The sequence below is a fragment of the Diplotaxodon limnothrissa genome, linkage group LG23 (genome assembly GCF_057381915.1).
Source record: "Diplotaxodon limnothrissa isolate DT_005_m linkage group LG23, D_limnothrissa_male_GT1.1, whole genome shotgun sequence".
Classification (NCBI taxonomy): Eukaryota; Metazoa; Chordata; class Actinopteri; order Cichliformes; family Cichlidae; genus Diplotaxodon; species Diplotaxodon limnothrissa.
The window spans coordinates 5236845-5260358 of record NC_140617.1 but is presented as its reverse complement, the minus strand read 5'-3'; the positions used below and the strand labels follow the sequence as shown (position 1 = coordinate 5260358).

At 44.9% G+C, this 23514-nt stretch overlaps 1 protein-coding gene across 1 annotated transcript in view; it reads right to left on the bottom strand.

Annotated features, from left to right (window-relative positions):
* The window catches only part of midn (midnolin), a 28655-nt gene extending 5954 nt beyond the window's left edge, over nt 1-22701 (bottom strand). Inside the window, exons 1-7 of the mRNA XM_085348803.1 lie at nt 22150-22701; nt 19672-19900; nt 17929-18016; nt 17757-17819; nt 6665-7207; nt 5321-5444; nt 4727-5041 (exon numbers count right to left, since the gene is read on the bottom strand). Coding sequence (XP_085204929.1) covers nt 4727-5041; nt 5321-5444; nt 6665-7207; nt 17757-17819; nt 17929-18016; nt 19672-19900; nt 22150-22225 — 1438 coding nt within the window. The 5' untranslated portion in view covers nt 22226-22701. The remainder of the gene's footprint in view (nt 1-4726; nt 5042-5320; nt 5445-6664; nt 7208-17756; nt 17820-17928; nt 18017-19671; nt 19901-22149) is intronic.
* Nucleotides 22702-23514: the final 813 nt, after the last annotated feature.

Sequence of the window (23514 nt, the reverse complement as noted above, 5' to 3'; positions counted from 1 at the left end):
CAAAACGGCTCAACAATATGAAAGAAAAAACAAAAAAAACAAAAACACGTGCGTGCACGCACACACTCACACACAGAGAATAAAGGGCAGTTTGGTGGTGAGGCAGGAGGTCTTGGCCTTTGGCTTGGCAAGAGCTCTGGGAATGTGCTTGGAGCTACACTAAGTGTGTGTGTGTAGCCATTCATCAGCGTCACTACCGGAGCCCTGGGCGGCTAGGCCGGACACAGCTGGCCGCAGGGATCTCCAGACTATGTTTATGACACTAGGGCTATTATTAGGGCTGGCTAAGAAGGACAGACTATACACACACACACACACACACACACACACACACACACACAAAGGCTGGCCTGGAGCCTCACTGCAAAGACTAGAGCTTGACGTGAGCACAATAACCTTGGAGAACCCAAAGAGGTGACTAAAAGACATAGGGAATGAATTGTAGAGCAAGAGAGAGAATCCACTCTCGTACACAACCCACCGTGGCACAGAAAAGACGGATGAGGAAGCAACTACAGATCTTTTCTTAGACACAGTGGAAGATTTCAAACAGAAGATGGGTCAAGGGCACCCAGAGGAAGGAAACACCAGGCTCTTTTTTTTCCCCCCTCCTCTCTGTTTTTAACCACTCCCCTGCCTGCCTTTCACACTAAAACTCAACCTGAAGCAGCACATTTCGCCCTCCCCAAACTCATCTCCAAAGACTTTGACATAAGCCTTGTAGTAAATAGAGTGGGCACTGCAGAGAAAGGCAGAAAAAAAGACAGAGAGATAGAGAAAGAAGGGGTGATCTATGAATAATCGATGCGTCAGTTTTCCTTGCCTTTGAGCCCAGCCCAGCAACACAGCAAGGACTGAGATAGGGAGCAAACAGGAGGGAGGGTGGGAGGAGTAGGTGGGTGGAGGAGGAGAGGCAGAGGATGGAGAAAGAGAAAAAGAGAGGAGGGGCTGCAGTGTGCAGGACGGAGAGGGAGATTAAAGGAGCTTCTCCTTTTATTGATTGTATAAAGATTGGCCTTCATTTGCAGTTGTCTTATTGCTGTTGTTTGTTTGTTTGTCTTGATAAGTCTTGTGATCTTGCAGAGAGAACATTGTGTTTGCTCAGCATCCAGGGAACCAGGGTAGAGAACGAGGGGTGGACGGACACAGAAAGAAAGAGGAGGGAGACAAAGAGAAAGAAAATCACATTGCAGCAAAATCACTCTTGGTTTCTTTTAGCATCCCTCTGTGCTTGTTTGAAGCCAGTCTTCATTACAAGTGGGAATAATAGTGGCACATTTAACATGCAAAAATACTGTAACGATCCTGAATCAGAAAGTAAATTTGCCTTAACCCTTTTATTGTGTGGAAATAATATATTAATAAACTAGAATAGAATTCAACTGGAAGATTGAATTCTATTCTATTGAATAGTGCCACTCTGCCACTATTGAACATCACTAATGTTGCACTTTTTCTTCCTCTTTTACCTGGAGAGGGTATAAATTAGTGCTTCTAACATATGTATTCAGATTAAATGCTCCGCATCTCCCTGACCTAACAAAGTCAAGCAGTAGCTCAAAGTCTGCAGAGCAAAGTTCAGCCGTAAAACCCAACCCATCTGGAAATAACCCACCCAGCTCTACTTACTAGAAAGCAAAAATTAAACAAATCGGACATATTCTTAACCAACCAACCAAAGTGGAGCTAATATGAGCACTTTGACAGCTGCTGAAAGGGCACTGACAGCCCTGCAGGGACGCAAGCTCTTCAATGACTTTTAGACTTCATTTGCATTCTCTCTCTCTCCCTCTTGCTCTCCTTGTCGACAATGAAAGGGCACCTGATGTGCTTGGCTGGCTTTGCTAGGTATCTCTGTGCTGTGCTGCATCGCTGGGGCATTTGTTGCGTTACTGGTGCACGTGTGTCCCGGCAAATGTCTGTTTGTGACGAGAGGAGCTAAAGCCTGCCAGTGGATAATGCGCCATGCCTCGGCTAAGCAGGTCAGGGTTTAAATACAGGACGCAGTGGGGTTAAGGGCAAAGACTCCTTCTATGCGTGTCCCTCATTCTCTGCCACCCTCCCTCTTCCTTTGGCTTGCGCAGTCCCAGCCTGCACAAAGCTAACATGACCTGACATGTCAAATCGAAAGGGGTTAGGAGGTGGTGAAGGGATGTGGAAGAGACACAAGAGAGGAAGGGGGTTCGGAGAAGCTTCCAGAGCCAACTTTGCCCCCGCTTTGCCCCTCTCTGTGTGCCTGAGCTAAGCCAGCTGCAGTGGGAGTGAGCCTAAAAGGCAACCCTATAATCCCATAGCCCTCCCCTCTTTTGTCCCACAATGGTTCAGGCTGGTGCCCTCTATACTGCCCCTGTCCCTGGCCCCCACACAAAGGGTTAGACTGGGCAGGGGGCTAGTGGGATGTAGGGGGGATGCTGGGGAAGTCCAGCCTACTCAGCAAAGGAATTTAGCTAACAATCAACCTGTCAGGCCATTCTAAAACCCTCCTGTTCAAATTCAACACAAGTCCTGGTCTAAAAAAAGCCCTAGAACTCAGCAATACTATATAGCAAAACCATGAAACCAAGCTAGTCGTCACAGCCTTTAACCAGGAAATTTGTGATGGAGTGTGTGTGCATTTTTTTTTTTTTATTTACGTTCCTCTTCTTCACCAAAAGGTAAAGGCTCTCAGGAGACAGAAAAGCTTTGTGACATTTTCAAGAGGCTCTCTCAACCCAAGTTTGATTGCGCACACATATTCAGGCAGCTGGGAAGCGCAGGCTTTTTTCCTGTAGCTGAATGAAGGCAGGTTTCTGTGAAGCAGAGTTAAGCTGCGGTGTTAAGTCCAGTAAGTCTTGCATCAGGTGTCGGCTGATAAGACCGACTGAGACCGCTTAGTCATCGGCATATTTAGAACACCAACTAGAGCAGGATACAAACAGGCACATAGCCCCTGTTCACACAACACACCAGGACAATCATTGTCTTAACCAGGCTTAGTTGGACAGGTCACCATTCAAGGCTTTCTGGAAGTGCATATTGTGAGCAGGAAGTTGGTTCAGGCCAGTTAAATTGGAAAATGGCAGTAGACAGGCTATTCTTTCACTCTTTGCCTTTGGTTAATGAGTGGACAGTTGGTGGACTGACGGACAGGATATAAACACCCATATGATGAATGAATGGAGGCTTAGTGTTGTGGTTTTAACAACCCCCATCTTCCGTGTTGTCCCCCTCCTCCTCTCTCTGGCCTCAAGTTCACAAAGCAAATTCTTTTCAGAGCTGCATTTTGGAATAAATCTATTTAAAGGCCAAATGAACACAGACAATGTATTGATGCACAACACAGACATGGAAAAAGAAGGGGGTGATTAGGAGGAACACAGAGAGATGGATTTTACAGACTGTTTTTGGATAGCAAATCGGGGTGGGGGCAGTGGCATTGGGCTGAGCGGAGATGACGAGAAATGACAAGACTGAAGAGGGAGAAGAGGGGTAGGATGGGGGTGAGTTAATAGGTGGGGGCAGTAAAGGAATGGTCTTTCCTGAGTTAGGAAAATAAGCTTGTGTTATTCCAACTGTTCACTGAACACTTGTAAATGCACTAAGGGTGATGCAGTGAAATACTGGACATTCCCAGCGAGTCAGTGTTTAGAAGCGACAACTGAAATCCTTCATTCTGCTCACAACTAAAGGTCAGAAAACAAGGAACAAAGCCAGCCTACAACAATAGGTATGTATGCTCTTGCTTTTTCCAAACAGAAGAAAACATTAAACATTAATTAATAATTTCTACAATCCTTCCCACAAGACAATTCTACTTACGCTGGTAAATTTTGTGCAAATTTAGCAGCTCATTGAAGACTAGCTTGAGATAAGGAGGCAGAGGACAATGATGTTTTCCTCAGTGCACTCACGCCAAGCTTACAATGCTGACTGGATGTTATCAGCGCTGGACATCTGTTTGACACACAACATCCTGTGTCGCTGTAAGGAAAGGAGGTTTTAAAACATCCCAGCCCAGTCCTTAAATGGCATCATCTGAACTCTACACCTGCCTCGACCAAACTCTCGTGGGTATGTTGAGGTCTATACATGCCCAAGCTGCAGCCCGTATTTAGGAGGTAGGCTACATCACCCCAAACCTGTTCTAATATAAACACAGCCCAGCCCAGGCTTGAAGGGGTAAAACCTATCCCCTCAGCTCACAAAGACAAAAAGGCATCTGCATTGCCTGACAAGTGAAGCCTGACTGAACAGGTCTGGAGAAGCTAGTATTGCATTACTAAGAAGACCCCCCTCCCCCTCCGCTTTCTTCCTCTTCTCTCATCTGCTTCAAAACCTCCAGAGACACATATGCATGACTGTTTTTGTTCTTTAATCTGACTTTTCTGTTCTCGCTTTGTCAGTATTTTAGAGATGAAAATAAGCACTTGAAAACAATGATGTAAAAGCATCCCAACAGAACTGAGCTAAACATGATGTGATATGAGAACAGAAACCGAGACAAAGATAACAATGAACTCTTCAGTAGGTTGCAAGGCAAATGCAGAACTCACTGACAGGGTTCTAAATTGCATGCAATTTTACACACATATGCACACACACACATTCCTCCAAAGCTGTGGCAACTGCAGGAACATCTGCTTCATAAGGGCTTCAAGGGATGCACAATGACTTAATGTGTGAGGGGGTGTTTTTGTTTGTGCTCATGACATGTTTGCATGTGCAGAAGGGGAGTGGAGTCACTCACCAGGGGGTTTGCACATGCGAATCTGGCTCTCGCACTGCACAAGTGGATGCAGAGCTGGAGGAGGGCTGCTGGCGGGCACAGAGGTAGCTTTGGCAGAGAGGCCCGTCATGCCAGCAACTGGAGGGGAAGGAGGCGGCGAGGGGGATGGGGAAGTGGGCGAACCACACTGCGTCTGGTAGCGGAGCTGGGTGAGGGAGGGGGGCATGCCCTGGTAGTGGCGTGTGGCGCTCAGGAGGTCATTGAGGATTTGCAAGATGGTCCCAATATCCCGTCTGGGACGCCCATTGCTGTCCTGGCAGTTTGGGTGCAAAGTGCCTGTGAGAGGAAGCAAAACAGACCAAAATAATATTATAATTTTTGCGTGTTATATTTCTTTGTATAATGTTTGTATATCATTTGATTTTTAAAAAAAAATTAAAACATTTAAAACTGGCATGCGTACAAGTCTAAAACAAAGGCCCAACAGAGAAGAAAATGTTAAATTTTGTCAAGTTCTACTTAGAGGCATCTTAGAACTGGATCTCACTATGTGCACAGTTGATGCTTAAAGTAGCAATAAGTCATAAGTCAGTAATGGCAGCTCTGTTTTCTTACCTGAAAAAGTCCCTGAGAAGACTCCGGGAGCATGGTTGACAAAGCTTTCAATGATGGCGCCGGGTTTACGGGAGCGTGGCGAGGAACTGGTGCCACTGTTGGAGGTGTTGGTACTGCAGTTAGCCTGAAGGGGGGAAAAGAAAAGTGTTATTAAAAGAGCATAAAGTGAGACCAAAGCATGTTTGAGGATACAAGGGCATATGATCTATTACAGTAAAAGCTGTGAAAACTCAAAATCACTGTTTCAGGAGCTCCCTCAGTGACCTTTACCCTTTACCTCTGGGTGTAACTACCATTTGCACAGTGTAATTAACCTCTGCAGTTAAGGCTGATGGTTATAAGAAACCTCAGACAACATGAAATTTAAGCTTGCTGCCATGCCATATAGCTTAAGACTTAAGGTATTTGGTTACTTTACTGTGATCAAACTAAAGATGGTCACCTCACAACTTCACTTTGGCTTAACATGGATTGCTCAACTGACATCTGAAAGCGAAACTGAAACCCCAAGAAAGCGCGTTGTGTGCGTATGCATGTCTTTTTGTCATGCATGTGAAAGCCTGATGAGGAATAGCCATATCCGTTTTCTCACTACTAAACTGGCCTGTCTCCTTGTTTTTCCTGTAGTGAACCATCTCTCCCACACAGTTCGCTGATATTTGGTTACCATTCACTATTCAAGGAGGTACAGAAAATATAAACAGCACATTGGGTTGAAGAACAGAAGTAAGTGTGTTTCTGCATGTGTGTGCAGCTGTTCATGAAGTTATCCTAAGGTAAACAAATGAGCATAACGCTGAAAGTTAAATGACAACACCAGAACACTTTTGCTCCTATAATTTTAGCCCACTGCTCTTTACCCTGGGAAGACTGAGGTCATATGAATGCTGTGTTCTCATGGTGTACGCATGTGCTGGCTTGTTTGCATGCATTTGGGGAGCACAGTGTACTCCAGTGATGAACAAATGTACTGTGGTTTGGACACACACACACGCAAAATCACGTGTAACGCTTCTCCAGAGCTGACTAAACCACGGGTTCACCCTCGTGCTACAAGGATGTCCCATTAATCTAATTGATTTAATGGAGAATGATTTAGTTGTGAGGATGGCACTTGGGTCAAATGGTCATAACCCATCCACTCTATCGTTCTCATGGCAGCCCAAGTGCCTGTGTCTTTCTTATGTATTGTAAAGATGTACCTACTTTTACCACTGAACCCTTTTATTTGAGAAAATAATATAAGACAATATCTTACCAATCCTATGCTGTGATTGGCTATTATTAAAGAAAAAAAAAAAACACTACTTGGAAGAATTATAAGAATATTTTCTTGAGGCTTACCTCAGGGCAGAGGACTGGGGCTACAGGGCTGACCTGGCCGATCTCGTGGCTGGGTTGGCCTGAGGAAGGCTGGTGGTAGTGGTGATGATGGTGGTGGTGGGGGTGGTGGTGATGATGAGCGGGCGAGCGGAAAAGACCCCCAGGGACATGGGATGGGCGAGGGGAGTGTGGTGGAGGAGTAGGGGGGCTACAGTGAGCAGAGGAGGGTGACTGGTGGTACATGGGAGGAAGGGACTGGAGGTGTGTGGAGGGCAGGGGAAAAGAAGGGGATCCTGGGGAAGAAGGGGAGGAGGGGATAGGGTGAGGATGGGACAAGTGGGGGCTGGGGTGATTATGTGGATGCTGGGGGTGTTGATGAGAGTGCGGGTGAGTGTGGGGAACCCGGGGCTGTCCCTCCGAATTTCCCCGGGTGATGAGGTGCCTGTGCTGGAGTTGGGGACCACCGGACTGCTGCGCTGCCAGCTGGAGCTGGACAAACATCATGTGATCACCTACACGCAGCGCCAAGGTGAGGGGAGAGCGACCAGACAGGAAGTCACTGACCTATTGATAAAGAAAGGGGAAAAAGGGTTAAGTGATTCAATGTCTTTGCTTTTATGCAAGGTATCAACACAGCTTAGCCAGATGACAAAGTCTAACTTAATATATGATGCTCTATATCCAGATTTAATGACACTCTGGCATTTACAACTGTTCACTGTAAAAAACTATGGAACTAGAAAGGCTCCCCATGCATACAGACTTCCTTCTTAGTAAATGAACAATCTGGGCCATGGATGCCAGTTACAGTGCACACAACAGCTCTTTGAGCTACCCCTCTCACAGAGACACAGACACACCACATAAGCTCATCGTGCAGTCAAACACTAGTCTGTAATAGTCATCTATTTACTTCTGTTGGCGGGGAATGGATAGGGAGGCCTACTGGAAAACGCACACATACACACAAATAGAACCCACTATTCCTTGCTTCCCATTGCCACTCAGTCCGTTCTTAGTCAGCAGGGTTATTCAGCTCAAAGACAAAGGCCACCCTTCTGTTTGGCCCATGGCCTGAAAAATCAGTCCCACGTTTAGGAAATCCACCCCGCCTGCATCTCAAACACAGAATAGTCAATTGTCTGTGAATCTGCAGCAGATCAGGAAAGGATGCCCATGTTTGGAGCACTGGCAACAGCTAACTGGAGCCAAGTGTCGGGGGCCTTCAGTGACCCACCCAAGGCCTGGATGGACACACACACACACACACACACACTAACAAGTACAGAGTTGTCACGACTCGGCTGGAATATTCGTGCTAAATAACAAAACCTCTCTTGTCATCCTCCTGTATGCCTGTGGCTCTCATGCTGTGTATTGTGACTTGCTGCTGAAGTCCAAGCAACGAGAGTCTGACATGTATTTATTTACTTTCCCCCCCCCCCCCAAGTGAGTGTGATTCAGGAGTCACAAAGCTTCAGTGGGTCTTGAAGACTCAGCAATAATGACTCAGGTTCTCCCTAAATGGAAACAAGCAGAAATGGCCAGCACTAGCAAATACAAAGTGGCGCTCCTGTCCAAAAAGATTTCAACAATCACTACCGCATGTGTGATTTTAGTCCCCAGAGAGAGAGGGAGGACGGACAGAAAAGCAGAACAGAGCACAGGGATAGATGTATATAAATAACAAAGCACAGAAAATAATATATAAAAAGAAAAAAAAAAATTCTGAGCAAAGGGCTTATATTTGGAGTGTCCTTGTAAGATGCTCGCCTGTAGTTAACCCTCTGAATCACCAGGTTCTGCCCTCCATCACATCTCTCTCTTTTCTTCTGCTTATTTATTTCTCTATCGACCGCTGCCTCTCTGTTGCCAGGGTGACCTTTGGACATTGGTATTGACATGATGTGGAAAAAGAGGATGAAGGGAGAGGAGGGGCAGGTGAAAGAACTAAGGGGTTGGGATGATCTGATGGCTAGAGCAAAAATCGGAATAAAATACGCTGCTGGATAAAGAGAAACTCAAACTTCTCAGAATGTAAAGTCAGCCACTAATGATTTATTGACAATCCACACTCACCACGATTACCCCAACGTGGTGAGGCGATACGCTCAGCAGGCGCAAGGTGGGGTGTGAAGTGAGGAGGAGAACAGCGCAGGGGGCTACATGTGACATCGCTAGGAAACTCCGTACATAAAAGGTCAGGAGAAGAGGTGTGCATGTGTTTGAGACCTAATGGGAAGGCCTGCTCCAAAAGGTGGGTGGGGGGAGAGACAGAGATGAAGAAAAGACCAGAGGAGGGGGAGGAGACAATGACTGTGTCTGTGACTGACAGCTGTCAAGAGTAAGTGTCGACAGTTTGTCAACCCACAACACGCAGAGCGGCATGCATACAAATCGAAAGCCCCAAGGGAGATCGTCAACCCAATGTTTAGAAGGTGGGGGGGGGGGGGGGGGGGGGGGACACCCCTGTGGGTATCCATTATAGACCTCTGATCCTAGATCCAAATATATTCGGGCTGAGTCGACGTCCAGTTCAAACAGGTTACATTTCACACTTCGCGTCAGAATCCTGTTTCCAGGAACCATGTGAGATCAGTTTTTACCTCCCTGCACAGATCTGATTTTATCTGCAGAGAAAATGCAACTGCTGCTAAACGGATACATGTTGCTCAAATTTACGCTGTGACATGGAGGGGGAGGGAACGACCACCATGACTTCTGGGTACCTCAAGCCACAGCTGGTCAGAGTGAATGTCATAGGGTCAAAATTTGCATGAAACCAAAGGAGACTGCAAAGCTGTACTTCTATTTCTTTCCAAGAAAGGAACATCCAAGACGCCAAGAGCCAAGTATGAACAGGATCTTTGCTTTATCACTGTTTTTCTTTGTATACAAGCACATGCAAGAAAAAGTGAGAGAAAAAGACCAACTGTGATGACAGCAAGACAAACAGAGAGGAGGCTTGATTACCTTTATAATGACTGGGGTGGATTATTCAAAACCACAAGACAGAATTCATGTACTCCTACTTCCCAACACCACATAGCAGGTTTTAAATTAGCCTGCGAAAGAAGCAAGCTCGCTTCCTCACACCTTTTTTCCTTCTTTCCCGCCTCCAGTTGATTTTTGTCACTCCAGGTCTCAGAGTCTCAGTCGTTGACTCATAAAGTCAATTTAGAAGTTGCTCACACAAACCTTCACATGTATATGAGAGCTAAAAATGTGTGTGACCATGTGACTCATATGGGGTCTCCATGCATACACCACCCACCAGAACCTCTTCTTTTAGGCAAGAAATTAAAAGGCCACAAACCCACACAAACACAGACATCTCATTTGCAGGGAAAATGACAGGGGACATCTCAACTACTATAATTCCATTGGACACTCTCATATATTTGCGGTTAGCTTTGAGAAAGACCCAAATTAAACGTTCAGGTGTGGAATTCCACTCGTCCAAACCAAACAGCTACATCACTTTCATCTGACACGCCGTCTCCCTGACAATTCCCGAAAAGGAGGGCGAACAGCTTGTGTAGCTGGGAGCCGGGAGCTGTGGAGTGGAACACCTGAAATAGGGCCCGTTTCCTAAGGGAAGGGAGGAGGCGGAGGATGATACAGTGCGCCCTGCCTGCCAGAGGCTAGATTGGCGAGAGTGATCATGTAACAACAAGCCTTTTCCAGACGGACAGAGACTATGAGAGAAACAAGGGGAGGGGAGAGCGTTAGAGAGTGCGTGCATATATATATATATATATATATATATATATATATGTGTGTGTGTGTGTGTGTGTGATGGGGGGTGGAGAGGAAAAGGGGCACTGATTTGCTAGAAAGCTGGCTAGCAAATCAATCCCAGAGGTCTCGGCTAGAAGCTCAGCTCCAGTCCAAACATGCCTGTCTGCTCTCAGGAGCACAGTCAAGACAGCCAACGTGGCTGGCTACCATTGACGTCAGTACAAACACCAGATAGCGCTTTGTGGAACATCACAGGAAAACAAAAAAGCGCTTCATAGCTTGTCTTTAAGTCTGCAACAGACCTCCAATTCTATTTCCACCTTGGTCTTTGAAGGACGCTGTACAAATTCCAGTCCTTTATGAAAGCAACTTATGAAGGAGAGTCATAGGACAAGGAGAATGGAGACCCCGGGTTTTGTCAAGGCAGACAGAAAGAAACCAGCACTCCAGTGTTTTCATTATATTGAAGGAGCAGTATGAGGAGTTCATGCCTAACAAATAAGGTGTGCATTTCCTGACCGCAAACATAGTTGATTATACTCACCAAAAACTGCACGGATAAGCTTATTTAGCAATATACAGGTACTGAAAAATGGCTCTTCCATCTAGTAGCCGTCAGACCCACCTCTCTAACAAGTGACCCCAGAAACAGTGCTCTCAGCCATTTTGTTTTAGTTGTTGGGTGTCCAGGAGGTGGGGTTTGTATGATACTTTGGTTGCTATGCAGTAATGGGAGAGAATATGATAAGGGGCAGCTGGGCGAGGAGGGGTGGAGACAAGATGGAGGAGAAGGAGAAGGGGGGATGGCATGAAAAAAGGAGGGAACAAGGATGGTAAGGGGGGATGGGGATGCTGGCAATGAGGGTAAGGTGTCAGAGTAGTAGTGGTGGTGGTGGTGGGTGATGAAATATTCAGTGAGAGTGCGCCTCTGGCTCCTTCCTTTTTTTTTTTTTTTTTTTTTTTTCTTCCCTTTCGACATCTCTGGCTGACAGTTTTATTTATTGGGGTCCCTGTGGTTCAAGGAACTCATTTGCAGTCGTTCTTCCTTTGCACACTAAGCGAACTAAGGAAGGGAGATAAGGAGTGAGGGAGGAAGAGAGAGGCTGAGAGTCTAAGGACGGGTGAAGAGGGAGAGGGAGGGAAAGATAGAGAGTGCTGCCAGCACTGAGCTGACATTCATGAACAACTGAGCAGCTTTGTGCTGGGGAAAAGAGGATAGAGGATAGAGGATTGGAAGGCGGGACGGGCGGGGGAGGAGAAGGAGAAGCTGCGAGAGGAGGAAGTCACTCCTCCAGCCATATTCTGGTTCCAGTGCAGCTGCTCACCTGCCGGACAGCGAGGTGGAAAGGTATGGTTCAAAAACTGCTTATTAACCCTCCTATCGACCTAAATGTTTTGATCGCACCAGGACGCTATTGATAGTCTTTGGGTAGACACGCACCAGCTAAAGATGCAATGAAAGGCTCTCAAAAGAGAGAAGGAGAAAGAAAAAAAATCAATGAGGGGGTTGAATCTTCAAAGGCACCATTAGAAAGATAGGCATCTGTAACAGTACCTGATAAGAAACAGAGGGGGGTAAGTGGAGTAAAAAAGGAACAGCTGGCCATCATAGAATATGATCGGCTCCATGAAAGGAGAGATCAAAATGGCAAAGTCAAGACGATCGGGTTCCTGCAAAAGCCACTCCTTACAACTAGCCAGAAAAACTGAGCATATTCACCTCTTAGTCCCCAGCTATCAAGATCCGGTTTAAATCAGGCAAGCAACACCAAAGCAATCTTCACTTACTCGTTTCCCCCGCTGTTCACTTTCCTCTCACTCTCTTGAAAGCCATTTACACCAGCTGATTAATACAATTTAATCAGGATCCTGTTCTGGCAGAGAATGACTTCACAGCATTTTCTGTACCCGGTGAGAAAAATTTGTGGATAGTTGGGAAAAACAACATCATACGAAGCAGCGGCAAATGAAAGAAGAAACAGCATCACATGTTTCTGAGATAAATGAAGTGGGTGTGGGGAAATTGAGAGATAGGTATAGAAATTCTGTGACAGATGGAGGAACGTTAACAGAAAGACGGTAAGTAATTGCAACGGTGATCGTGCAAAAATGATGCCTTTTTTTTTTTTAAAGACGTTTCTCATTTCCTCATTACGTTTTTGTAGGAAAGACTGAAATGACCTGGCTCTTTTGAACCCTGCACCTCTGCCAGCAGCACCATATCCCTAGTAGCACTGGCTTCATTAGTCTTGGTAGTGGCTATCGAATGTGATATACATGGCCTCCATCCTCCCACACAGTAGCCCCACTAGTCACGATGCCTGCTACTTGAATCACAAAAGCACTGTATCGCCAGGGAATGGAAAACAATGACGGTCACGACTCCAAAATGGAGAAGTAAGTCTCCCCTGGTCGCTCAGTGAGGAAACATACAAAGAGAAACATTAAAAATGGATGTTGGCACATGCGCACACCCACAGAAACACATGCATCGAGATGAATATACATAATAGGACAATGAAATTCCCTGCAAATCCAGCTCCCTTTTGACTGCCCCACAACACACCTTGATTCCCTCCACCCATCCCAGCACTTCCCCTCCCACTATGCATTTTAAGCATCACAAAGGGGATTACACAGGTGCAAAAATACTGCATGATCAGCCTATTAATGCAATTTTCAAGGCCAGGATTTACATGAGCAGGGACTGAAAAGGCCTTTAGATCAGCATTGTTTTTTTATTCCATGCACGATTTGATTTACACATTCAGCAACAAAATTAATTTCTGTAGCTTTCATTTTAGGTTACAATAAAGGAAATTTCCATTCTAAAGAGCAAAGATTCTGTCTCTTAAGCTGCATGCATATAAAAAGCCTTAATCTCAATAGTAGTGAGAAGGACAGAGAGCGCTGGGGGATGTAAAAGGGGAGGAAACCCTTCATATTGACCAACAGGCAGACTTGGTCATTCTTCAATTCCTTGCGCTCCCAAATCCTCAATACAGTTACTCTCCAATGATTTCCAGTATTATCAATCCTACTGATTAACTGACATCAATATAAGGTGATGTGCAGGGCGCAGGACTGCAAAGAGAAACATATTGACCATTTGCATTGAGCTGTTTTACAAACAATTGTGTACATAGACACACACAGGTCCAAAGTTCATTTGTCTTTTTTAAAAAAAAAAAAAAAAAAAAAAAAAGCACTACTTCTTAAATCCTCCTTTTCTAGTAGCACCTCTCCTCTTATCTCCATTTTTCTTCTATCATCTCATCTTCCCTGTAATCTCTCAACCATGTTAGCCTTCCTGCCCACTGTCCCCAACCAATAGCACTTAACTACACAAACACAAATACACATTACTGACTGACTTGTGCAAAGCTCCCCCTTTCTTTTCTCCTCCACCTGTCAGGCCCACTGTGGCAACCCCTGAGGGAGGGATAGCAGAGGAAATAAGGAAAGGGTGACCCTGAGGTGACTCCCCACAGATTGTTAGAGCCTGTTAAGTTTGCGTCTGTCTGCTTGTAGACAAAGACAAAACCGTGCCGTATCCCGGCCAGAGGAAGAGGAGGAATAAGTGAGGGGGAGGAGGTAGTGCATGAGGACAGGAGGTGCTTGTCGCTGGGAGCGAGAAAAGTAGAGCAGATATGTAACAGCGTATTCTCCTGGGACACGTGGAATGGCAACACAGCCTCCTCCTGAAGCAGTCTGTGTTAGTGTTCAAGGCAAAATTTGTCAATCTGAAGCCTGCTGAGCCTCGCTCCAGCTGGGTTGCGCATCGATTTTAAAAACCAGTATGCACCACTGTAGCTGCACTTAACAGGATTTTGGAGTTTGAAGCCTATTAGGCCCTTCTTTACCCCCCCACCTCAGTACTACCACTAAAGGAACTAGTCATCCTAGGATGTGTCTGTCCCACAGGAACTGCTCCTTTAGAGCTTTCAATTTTTGAGAGGGGTTGAAAAGTAGGTGGGCACAGTCCTGAAAATTTTCTGAGCTTAATGCAAACTTGGCTAAATTCAAAAACAAGCCACTTAAAAGCTGATCTCTCAAACATCACCATCAGCAATCTAAAAATTCACCTTACAGAACAAACAGCAACAACTACCTTGGCTTGCTCCAATGAGGTCACCGTTTTGGTGTCACCGATCCATAGTTACATAACTTATATTGTTTTGGAACACTCAGAATTGACATTCTGAAGCTTACACAAAATTATTATGTCACTTCCAAGAGTCCGATGGAGCCCAAACGGCACTGGAAGGACTGATTAGGGAGAAGGTTTGAGTAAACGATTGTCCTACCTTGTGCCTAACATGACTTTTTGAAGTGGAAAGGTGACTAATCATTGTCTTATGTTTGTCAGCTGAGCCGGTGTGGTGTTCATGCTTTAGGATGGGAACAAAGAGGTGGCTGCATAGGGGGGGGAAGGGCATTGGGGGTGGGGGTAGGGATGGTAAGGGTGACGTCTGGTTGGCTTTATTCTACCGTCAATGTGCATCAATGAGCAAATAGTCCCTGTGTGTTAAATGGCCACATAATCAAATTCTAAAATAGATCAAGAGCTGATGTTACTACCTAAATGTGACTAGAAATGGTAAATATTGCTTTCACTACTTGTCATAGAAATATACATTTATTTTACAACTAGGCTCAGACAGTTTCTCATTCTCTCATCATGACCATAAATCCTCTTAAATATATCCTTTCAATTTGGTGTGTGTATGTGTGTGTTCCCATGTATGACTGCAAATATAAGCTGTACACACAGCCGCTATTTAGCAGACAGAATAAGAAAAGAGTAGTGAGTAGTGCAGGCAACTGTATTTTGATGGGCTGTCAGGAAGCAGTGGCTTAAATCAGCTTAGATGTCATGCAAAAAAAAAGTCTAGGAGGATGCCAGAGGAGGAATTAAGGCAGCTATGATTGTCCTTGCTAAAGAAGTCAGCCATCACGGTCAAAGTGAGGCAGCTCGCCGGACTTGCAAACCACAGCACATTTAAATTATAGATCCCTAGGAGAGCTGCTAAGCAGAAACAAGAGAGGGAGGTGAAACATAGGAGATTGGAAAAAAATAGCATTTTAATCATTGCTGGGTAAGAACTTCCATTAAATGCCCCCCACCCCAAACTCATGCCACAAGAGACTGAAACAGCCCTTGGAAGCTGGCATGCGCTGCATGATTTGTTGACTAACAACCTGGTAGCTGAAGACTTCTTCATAATCCCGATAAAGGAGAAGACATACGGTGATCTGCTCAGTGCAGCTCGGAATCCAATCTGGAAATAAGACCTTGCATGACCAAAATATTTGAAGGGGTGATGGCTTATTAGGGGTCCAGGGGTTAACAACCAACTCTTGTATGCCTTTTTCTAAGAACTAACCCATACCTCCCTCAGGCTATTTTTGGTTGCATGGGCATATCAGTTATCCTGTCAGACACTTTTAAGGGCTAAGTGCATTGATTGATTTTTGATAGCCCCAGAGTTAGAGAGGAGATAGGAAATGAGGCAAAGCTTTTGTGTTCCTACTTTTCTAATCTTACAAAGATCTGTAATCTCTCCGCAATCTATATCATTCCATTTCGTTTCATGAATTATAAAGAAGAATCAATTTCTGTGGATATAAACACACTAAAGCAGCTTTACGCCTTTTTTGTGTTTTACTGTGACATCAATCTCCTGTTACCCATTATTCGTTCCGTACCCCGGCGTCAGATTACCATTTACAGTGAAATAAACATGTATGCAAAAGTGGTGTATGTGGTAACGTGTGGTAAGCATTTCGTGAGAAAAACGCAAGCACTTGACTCATAACGAATCTAAGTATAATAAGGTTACGTGGACAGGGAGATACACAGGAGGACAGGCAGAGTGAGAGATCGGTTCCTCTGGGTCGGCGGTTGAATTATCATCTGCCTCTAGTGAAAATGACAGTCACTCTTGGCTACCCAGCAAAGGCGTACCACATGATGGGCAAAGCTTGCTTCCAGCCTACTTACAGTGTGACATACACACACACATCCAGTAACAGACACGCACACATCCACTTACACACACCTACACACATGCAGTCATCTGCTGTCAGTGCTACGAGATGCATGCTGAGTTCTCTCTGTCACACACGCACACACACCAAGGCTAGGATTTCCACCATAAAATTATCAGCAGGGCAAGAAGCCATACTGAACCACACTCTGCTATCACTGAGCAGCCCACATTATCTGATAAATATTCCACTAAACAGCATCGGGCAAATTCTTCAGGATGTAACCGCTGTTAAGAGTTCAGTTAACTCCTTACATCAGTGTTATTGTTTCACCGTCTTGTACCGTTCTGACATCAGACAGTAGTGCATCAGTGATACACTTACGTACATCTCAGTGTTGCCCAACTGTACAAAAGGAAGTGGATCTGAGTCAGTCAGTCAGCTGCAAAGTGTGTCATACGTCACACTGTTGTCTGCGAGCGCTCAGCCTTATCGCCTCTCTTCTCGCTCGGTTTCTCTCTGTGGCCGGCACGGAGTCTTTTTTAAACTTCACACTCACTATTGATCATTTTGGTGAGTCATGCCGCTCTGACTCAAATACATACTGTACTTAAGCAGGCCCACAGAACTGTTTCACTGCAAGCACAGGGTGTAGGCCTCGCTTGGCCTGTGCATGCACACTAGGCTTCCAGGAACCCTGTGCTAATACTGAGTGAGAAGACTGTCATCTGATGATCCAGCACTCTGTTTATGAGTGAGTGAGACTACAATCAGTCTCCATGCAGCCACAGCACACTTCCTGGAAACTCGCCTTGTGCGCTCGTGTATATGTGCCTGTCAGTCAAGACCGTGAAATACAGAAGGAGCGGAGAGAGATTATAGATAAAGGCGTAAACAGAAAGATGGAAGTAAGTGCTGGCCCTCTCAACAGCACATAAGTTCTTCTTGAGTGGTGTTCGCACTAGCTTCCTACAGGGCTGTGCATGCTTGCACACACACACACACACACACACACACACACACACACACACACACACACACACACACACACACACACACAGTATCACAAATGTTACTAGGATACAGGAGGGTGTTGTTGCTTATTATGTTCTAGCAGCTCACACTGGTTGTCTAGCTTGGCTTGGCTTGTTTAAGAGGCTGAGATTAGACAAGCAAAGAGGCTTGCGCAGCCGGCTCATCTCTGCCATATCTGGGTGTTGCTCTGTGCTTAACTGAAGCTTCCACCTTCTTTAGCCGTAATGCAAATATGCACACAAAAAATTTGGAGCTCAGTTTAAGTTGCAGGATTCCAACTTTGCTTTATCAGCCTTGATTTAGGCTCATCGGACACACACATGCACAGGCACACATAGATCCTTACCTGAGTTTCTGTTAGGCTCTCCAAAGCTTGCATTACTGACTGTTCTGGTCTTGATGCTTGAGACTGCATGACAGAAATAAAATAAAAAATTTAATGTGTAATTTTTTTTTAAGTTCATTCTTTAGATTTGAACTCCAAACTAAAATAAATTCACAGCAAGCTGAATCCATACCATTAATCCTGCTTCAACTGTTGGCACAAGTGTTAACTTGCTCCCATCCGAGATGCCTAGATCCTGGAGTTTGCCTGAACTTAGTCGCCTGCAGGGATTGGGGAGAACAAGATAATTAGACTGTGCTGACAATATATTCTCTCTTCAGACATACAAACACCCTTCAGCCAGGGGGTGCAGACGGACATCAAAACTATTTTGGAAAAGAGCTGTGGGTGTAAAGCTCCATGAAAGAGAAGTATTGATTGCACTGTCATATTTCAATTTCGAGTATAGTGGAGCTTGACAAGTGCTTGCAGTGGATATTTGGCACCACTGGCACTTGCCTAAGTGGAGGTAAGAATTTTTTTTTTCTTGACAATATCAGTTGCACAAATGAGGAAGAAAAACTTCATGCTGAAACCAAAACCACAGCATATTAAATTTATAAATGAAAAGAATGGCAAGTACTAGAATTGCATGGACGCCGTTCTTAGCCAAACTGTTACGGCTCTGTCAGTGATTATGAAAGTTAAATCATGTGATACAGAACACATCACATTTCCAGGGCTTTACTGCTTGATGTCCGGTACAGAAGAGGAATGCTTGCATCTCAGAGCCAAATGCTATGCAAGCATTCACACCCGTTTCTGCCCGTTTGCCTGCTTTATGTTAGTGAAGGATGTTTAGGGCAGTCTGGTCTGTAGGCATGACCCAAATCTTATGCCACGCAGCTGAACAAAGGCAGTCAGCCCCGACTTGCTGTAGGTCTACAGTTTAAGGCGCAGGAGGGGATTAAAAATGGGGTTTTCAGGTTTTAAAGGATGATGTGATTTATTGGGTGATTACAACGGGTGGGAGGAGATGGGGGCTGAAAACAATGCTGACTGTTCGCATGTACTAAAGCCCCCCCTTTCTTTTTTGCATAGCACCACCTGCACTATTGTGAGCTCGTTTAACCTGTGCCTGATTCATTTCATAGCTTCATAATGCTTCAGGTTCTGGTTCGTTTTGAATAATAAAGAGTTTATCTATTCTCTCACACATGCAGCTCTGCTTAAACAGCAGCGTTTTTCAAGCCCTCGCGAAACTGGCCGTCTGATACCTCACACAAACAAACTGCTGTTATTCTCCTGAATCTGCTGGCTATTGTCATGCAACTGCACGCTCACATTCACATCCAACCACAAGACATATCCACCTTCGGTTCAGTACCAAGTCACGCATGAATAATGCACACCTGTGCAGTAGCAGTATAAATACAGTCAAGGTTAGCACTTCTGTGTGACTTTATTCATTAATGTGTAACATGTTTGACTCACACAGCATTAGCAATTCAGTCATGCTTCAGTTTTTATAAGAAGGGGGGACGAATCAATGCAAGTCTGCAGATTGCATGTCAATACTGTTCCAGTGACTGGTGAGTCCCAGCCCATAATTCCAATATTGTCCACCCCCATGGTCAATAGTTTCCTTGAACGTATTGATCACCAAAGCGGGCATACCTTTGCCTCCCGTGAGCTTAACCAGTTAAAGTGCAGTTTGGAAAATATTACCTCAACCCAGGAGGGTGGGCGCACCTAAAGTCGGTTTGTGCACATTTTGAACTGCGGACTATCCTAGACATTACGGCTTATGATGTCAGCGTCTCAAGTACCGGTTGGCTCTTTAAGAAATAAGTATGCGTAATTATTGTCCCTATCCGAAAACACCACGTTTACTAAACACGTTCAACTGCAATGCATTTCTTTCGTGTTTACTCACGTTTCTTTGTGTAGCAGAGCGAGTCTCTCTTTTGGGACTTTGAGTCTTTGCGACAGTCTCCTCTTCAGTCCCTCCACGGTCTCCTCCAGTGGCAAGGAGAGCTCGAAGCGTGTGCCGGTGGTGGAGTGGATGTACAGATTCATGGAGGGTTCCGTCGGGACGGCCTCGCAGGACGAAGCCCCGCGACTGGTGCAGCTTCGGGCGCTGGGATGCTGGTCCATCCGATAACCTGTGCTCAGAGAAGGGGGGAGACAAGACGAGCAGAGCCGGGGAGTGAAAAGGGTGAAAAGAATAGTGAAGCAGATCCGTCGCTTCCACTACAGTCCCTTGATCTCCTTGCAAATCAAAGGCAGCATTCAGAGCTCTCTCTCTCTCTTTTTTTTCCTTCCTCTTGGTGCCCCCTTTTTTTCTCTCGCTCTCCGAGAGTCAGAATAAAACCCAGTCCGTCGTCTCTCCGGTCAATATCATGAGAATATCCCCCGAGGAAATTTAACTACACAAGCGTCGCGTTTCCCTTTGTGTGATCTTTGTCTTTGTTGCGCTTTCCAGCGTGCAAGCAAGTCTTTCGAAATGCTACATAGACGGGCAAATGCCACACAGAAACGCAAGTATGTTGTCAGCAAAAAATGGCACGGACGCTCATTTACGCAGGCAGTTACCTTTAAAAACAAACAAACAACCAAACAAACAAAAAAAAATGTCTGAGAAAGAAAAAAAATGTATAACAACAAATTCCTCTCGGATGTTTTATGAGCTTTTTCGGGCTTTGGATGATGGGACACGCGATCCGGAGCTGCAAAGCCTCTTGCGGCTGTAGTAAAAGGCTCTCCGCTGCGCACTCATACCCACGGCAGCCCCACTGAAATATCGACAATGAACATTGTCACAAAGTATCCCACTTCCACCATCGATAAAGTACGCCCACAGCCCCCGAGGCCGTCCGACCAATCACAGGAGAGCTCCTTCAGGACGCCGATGACCTCAGCCAATAGGAAGATGAGCTCGACACCCACGTGGAGGCCAAGCGAGTTTAGGCCATTCATAATAAATTACAGCACAGTGCAAAATATGCAACAGTATCACAGTATACTCAAATAAAGGGCTACACCGAGGGCCGTGTGCCTCTACAGCTTACTGGAAGCTTTAAAGACAGTCCCCGTAAAAATGACTTGTTTTTTAAGTTAATCACGGCTGAATCATTCCTGAATTCTCGTTTCACGAGATACACCAATTATAGATAATATTTAGAGACAAATATGATGATGAGTGCATCATCTCTGGAAGTACCGCCTGTTTAAAGGGTCTCATCGTGTGGGAACTGTGCAACAGGCTGAAAATAGCGATCATCATTAATCCCAAAAACGCCTTTTTTGAAGAGATGTTTGACAGCAGCACACAGTGTGAATATATAACTGATTGCTTAATTTAAGCATATGTAGCTCATCATCAACTTTCGACACCGTGAGAGTAGATTTTTGATCAGGACTCGCTTTATTTCCCTTATATTTCCCGGGTTACTTAACCAACAACACCAACTTGGACGTGGCTATTTTTAAACCCTTGGCATAAAGACCAGATCCCTCTGCTCCAAGTTATCAGATGTACTGTAACGACATTAATAGTGCTGACGCCACCCTCTTTCCCCCTTGACCTCAGAAGCAAGCAGGAACCCTTCAAGTGATCGCGAATCTTACGCTAATCCACGCTGGACACGAGTAGGTTATTCTCGTCAGGTAAGCTGCAGTATATGCATGTAACACAGACTTCGGACTGCTGCTGCACGAGTTCTCAAGTCTGAGGTGACCAATAAGCGCCCTGAGAGCAATATCCCTGAGAGAAGTAACCAGAGCAACTCACAAAGAGAGACTGACTAAGAATATTTAAATGACCATAAAGCCTACACAGCGAGCTTACCTCTGCAGTTTCTTCAAACCTAAGTAGGCACTTTACCATAAAAAAAAAAAACATTAAAAATACTCGGTCGCCACCCAGTGGCAACGGAATCAGTTTTCACAATGAAAGCATGCAAACGATTCATAGTTTACCCCTGGCATATATATATAAATATATGTATAAATAGGTTACATTTGGAACATGCAGTTTTTAAAACCTTATGCATTAAAGTATGGCAGCTTTTACTCGTATTGAGTACGACAGTCACCATAAAGCAACGTTTGATAAGATTGGTCGTTCTCCTTCTAATCTGAGATAATTACCAACGACTTGCTGTCTTCTACTAATTATAATTTACAGGAACAATGACATTCTGCTATCGTCAATAAACACGACATTAGGCTGTCCCTCAGAATTTACGCCCAATTGTCTCATACAAGCAGCTGACACGCTTCTATCGATCCGCAATTGACTCGTCTCTAATCAATTTCTCGCCAACACATAAAGCGCGTGTCAAACTTTACTAACACATCACCCGTAACATAACGTACAGATCAGTCGTAATAAAAAATAAAGTGAGCTCACCAAGAACTGTGGCGAAAACTGTAAAGCTTCGCGGAAAAGTCTGCTGCGTTCCCGTCTCTTGCCCCAGTTTTGGCATGTAAAGTAAACCCACACAGCGACTGAGATAAATCCAGACACTTGAATATCCACAATAACGTCTCAGTAAATTCTCTGGTGGCCCCGTGCGCGTCGTTACGCTGCAGACCCGGGCTCGTCAGTCCTGGCCAATAATGGGAACAGTCAGGTCCCGAGATGCTTTCGTGTATAGTCAGATCACCGGTGTCTTACTTGGCGATAAGAGCGTAGTCGGAAAGGTGAGACTCCTCTTAACTGACGCTTCTCGGATATGGGTGGAGAGTAATGTTCTTCTTATGTCAGCATGTCATTTAAGGTGGCCTCGTTTCCCTGCTGCCACCAAGTCCAACTTGCTGTCGTCTGTGGGAAAGAATGCGTCTATAACGCAATTCTTAACCGATAAAGCTATCCAACTGTGTCAAGCACAGCGGCTCCCAGCAGCAGGAACGACTTTTAAAGGTAGCATACACCGACAGAGACACGAAACCCGGACAGCCACTGACCTACCACCTTAAAAAAAGAGTCAATGAAATTAAATCTTTGGCGATATTGGAGGTGTTGCCAACCTTTGACGACATAGAGAAAATGTCACCGGGCAACAGGTAAACACGCTCCCTGGATACGACACACGTACGCCGATAAACAAACACCACTGGTCCCGTTTGAGGAATTAATGCCCTGCTGATAACCTAATGCGGATTCTTGAAGCGCACAATGTACAAAATGACTGTTTTATACAAGAATGTAGGAAGTTTATTCTACGGGCTGCTGCTCTTTGGAGCAGAGACACTAAGACGTAAAATCGGCTAAAGTGTAATAATAAACTAAGTGTATTCAAATTGGTAACTATCCATTTATCTAGTTGCTTTTTAACAACTATTGAAACTCATTATTCATAACTGCCTCTTTCATAATGGTATCTTATTAGGTTTTATAGGCTATTGTTGCTTGTAATTATTGGATCTAACTCTAAATCTATTGATATAATTTTACATAGGTAACTTAAAAAACATATTTAAAGTCTAGGTTGGCTATGGCTTTTAAGATAAAGGAATTGAAGTCTGTTTGAAGTGAAAAAGAAGGAAGTAGACAAATTAGTTTTTAAGTACGTGTGTAAATTTACTTTCCACTAGTGGATGTTGATATTGGTAGATTAGGACAGTCTGCTTTAATATGTCTGCGCAGTGATTACGTCCCTATGGTTAGAACTGTGATAATGATCACAATGTGGTCCACCTCAAGGACAAGACATGTTTTGCAATGTTTCACTGACACGGAAAAAGGAAAAGAAGCGAAAAGAAAAAGCCTGAC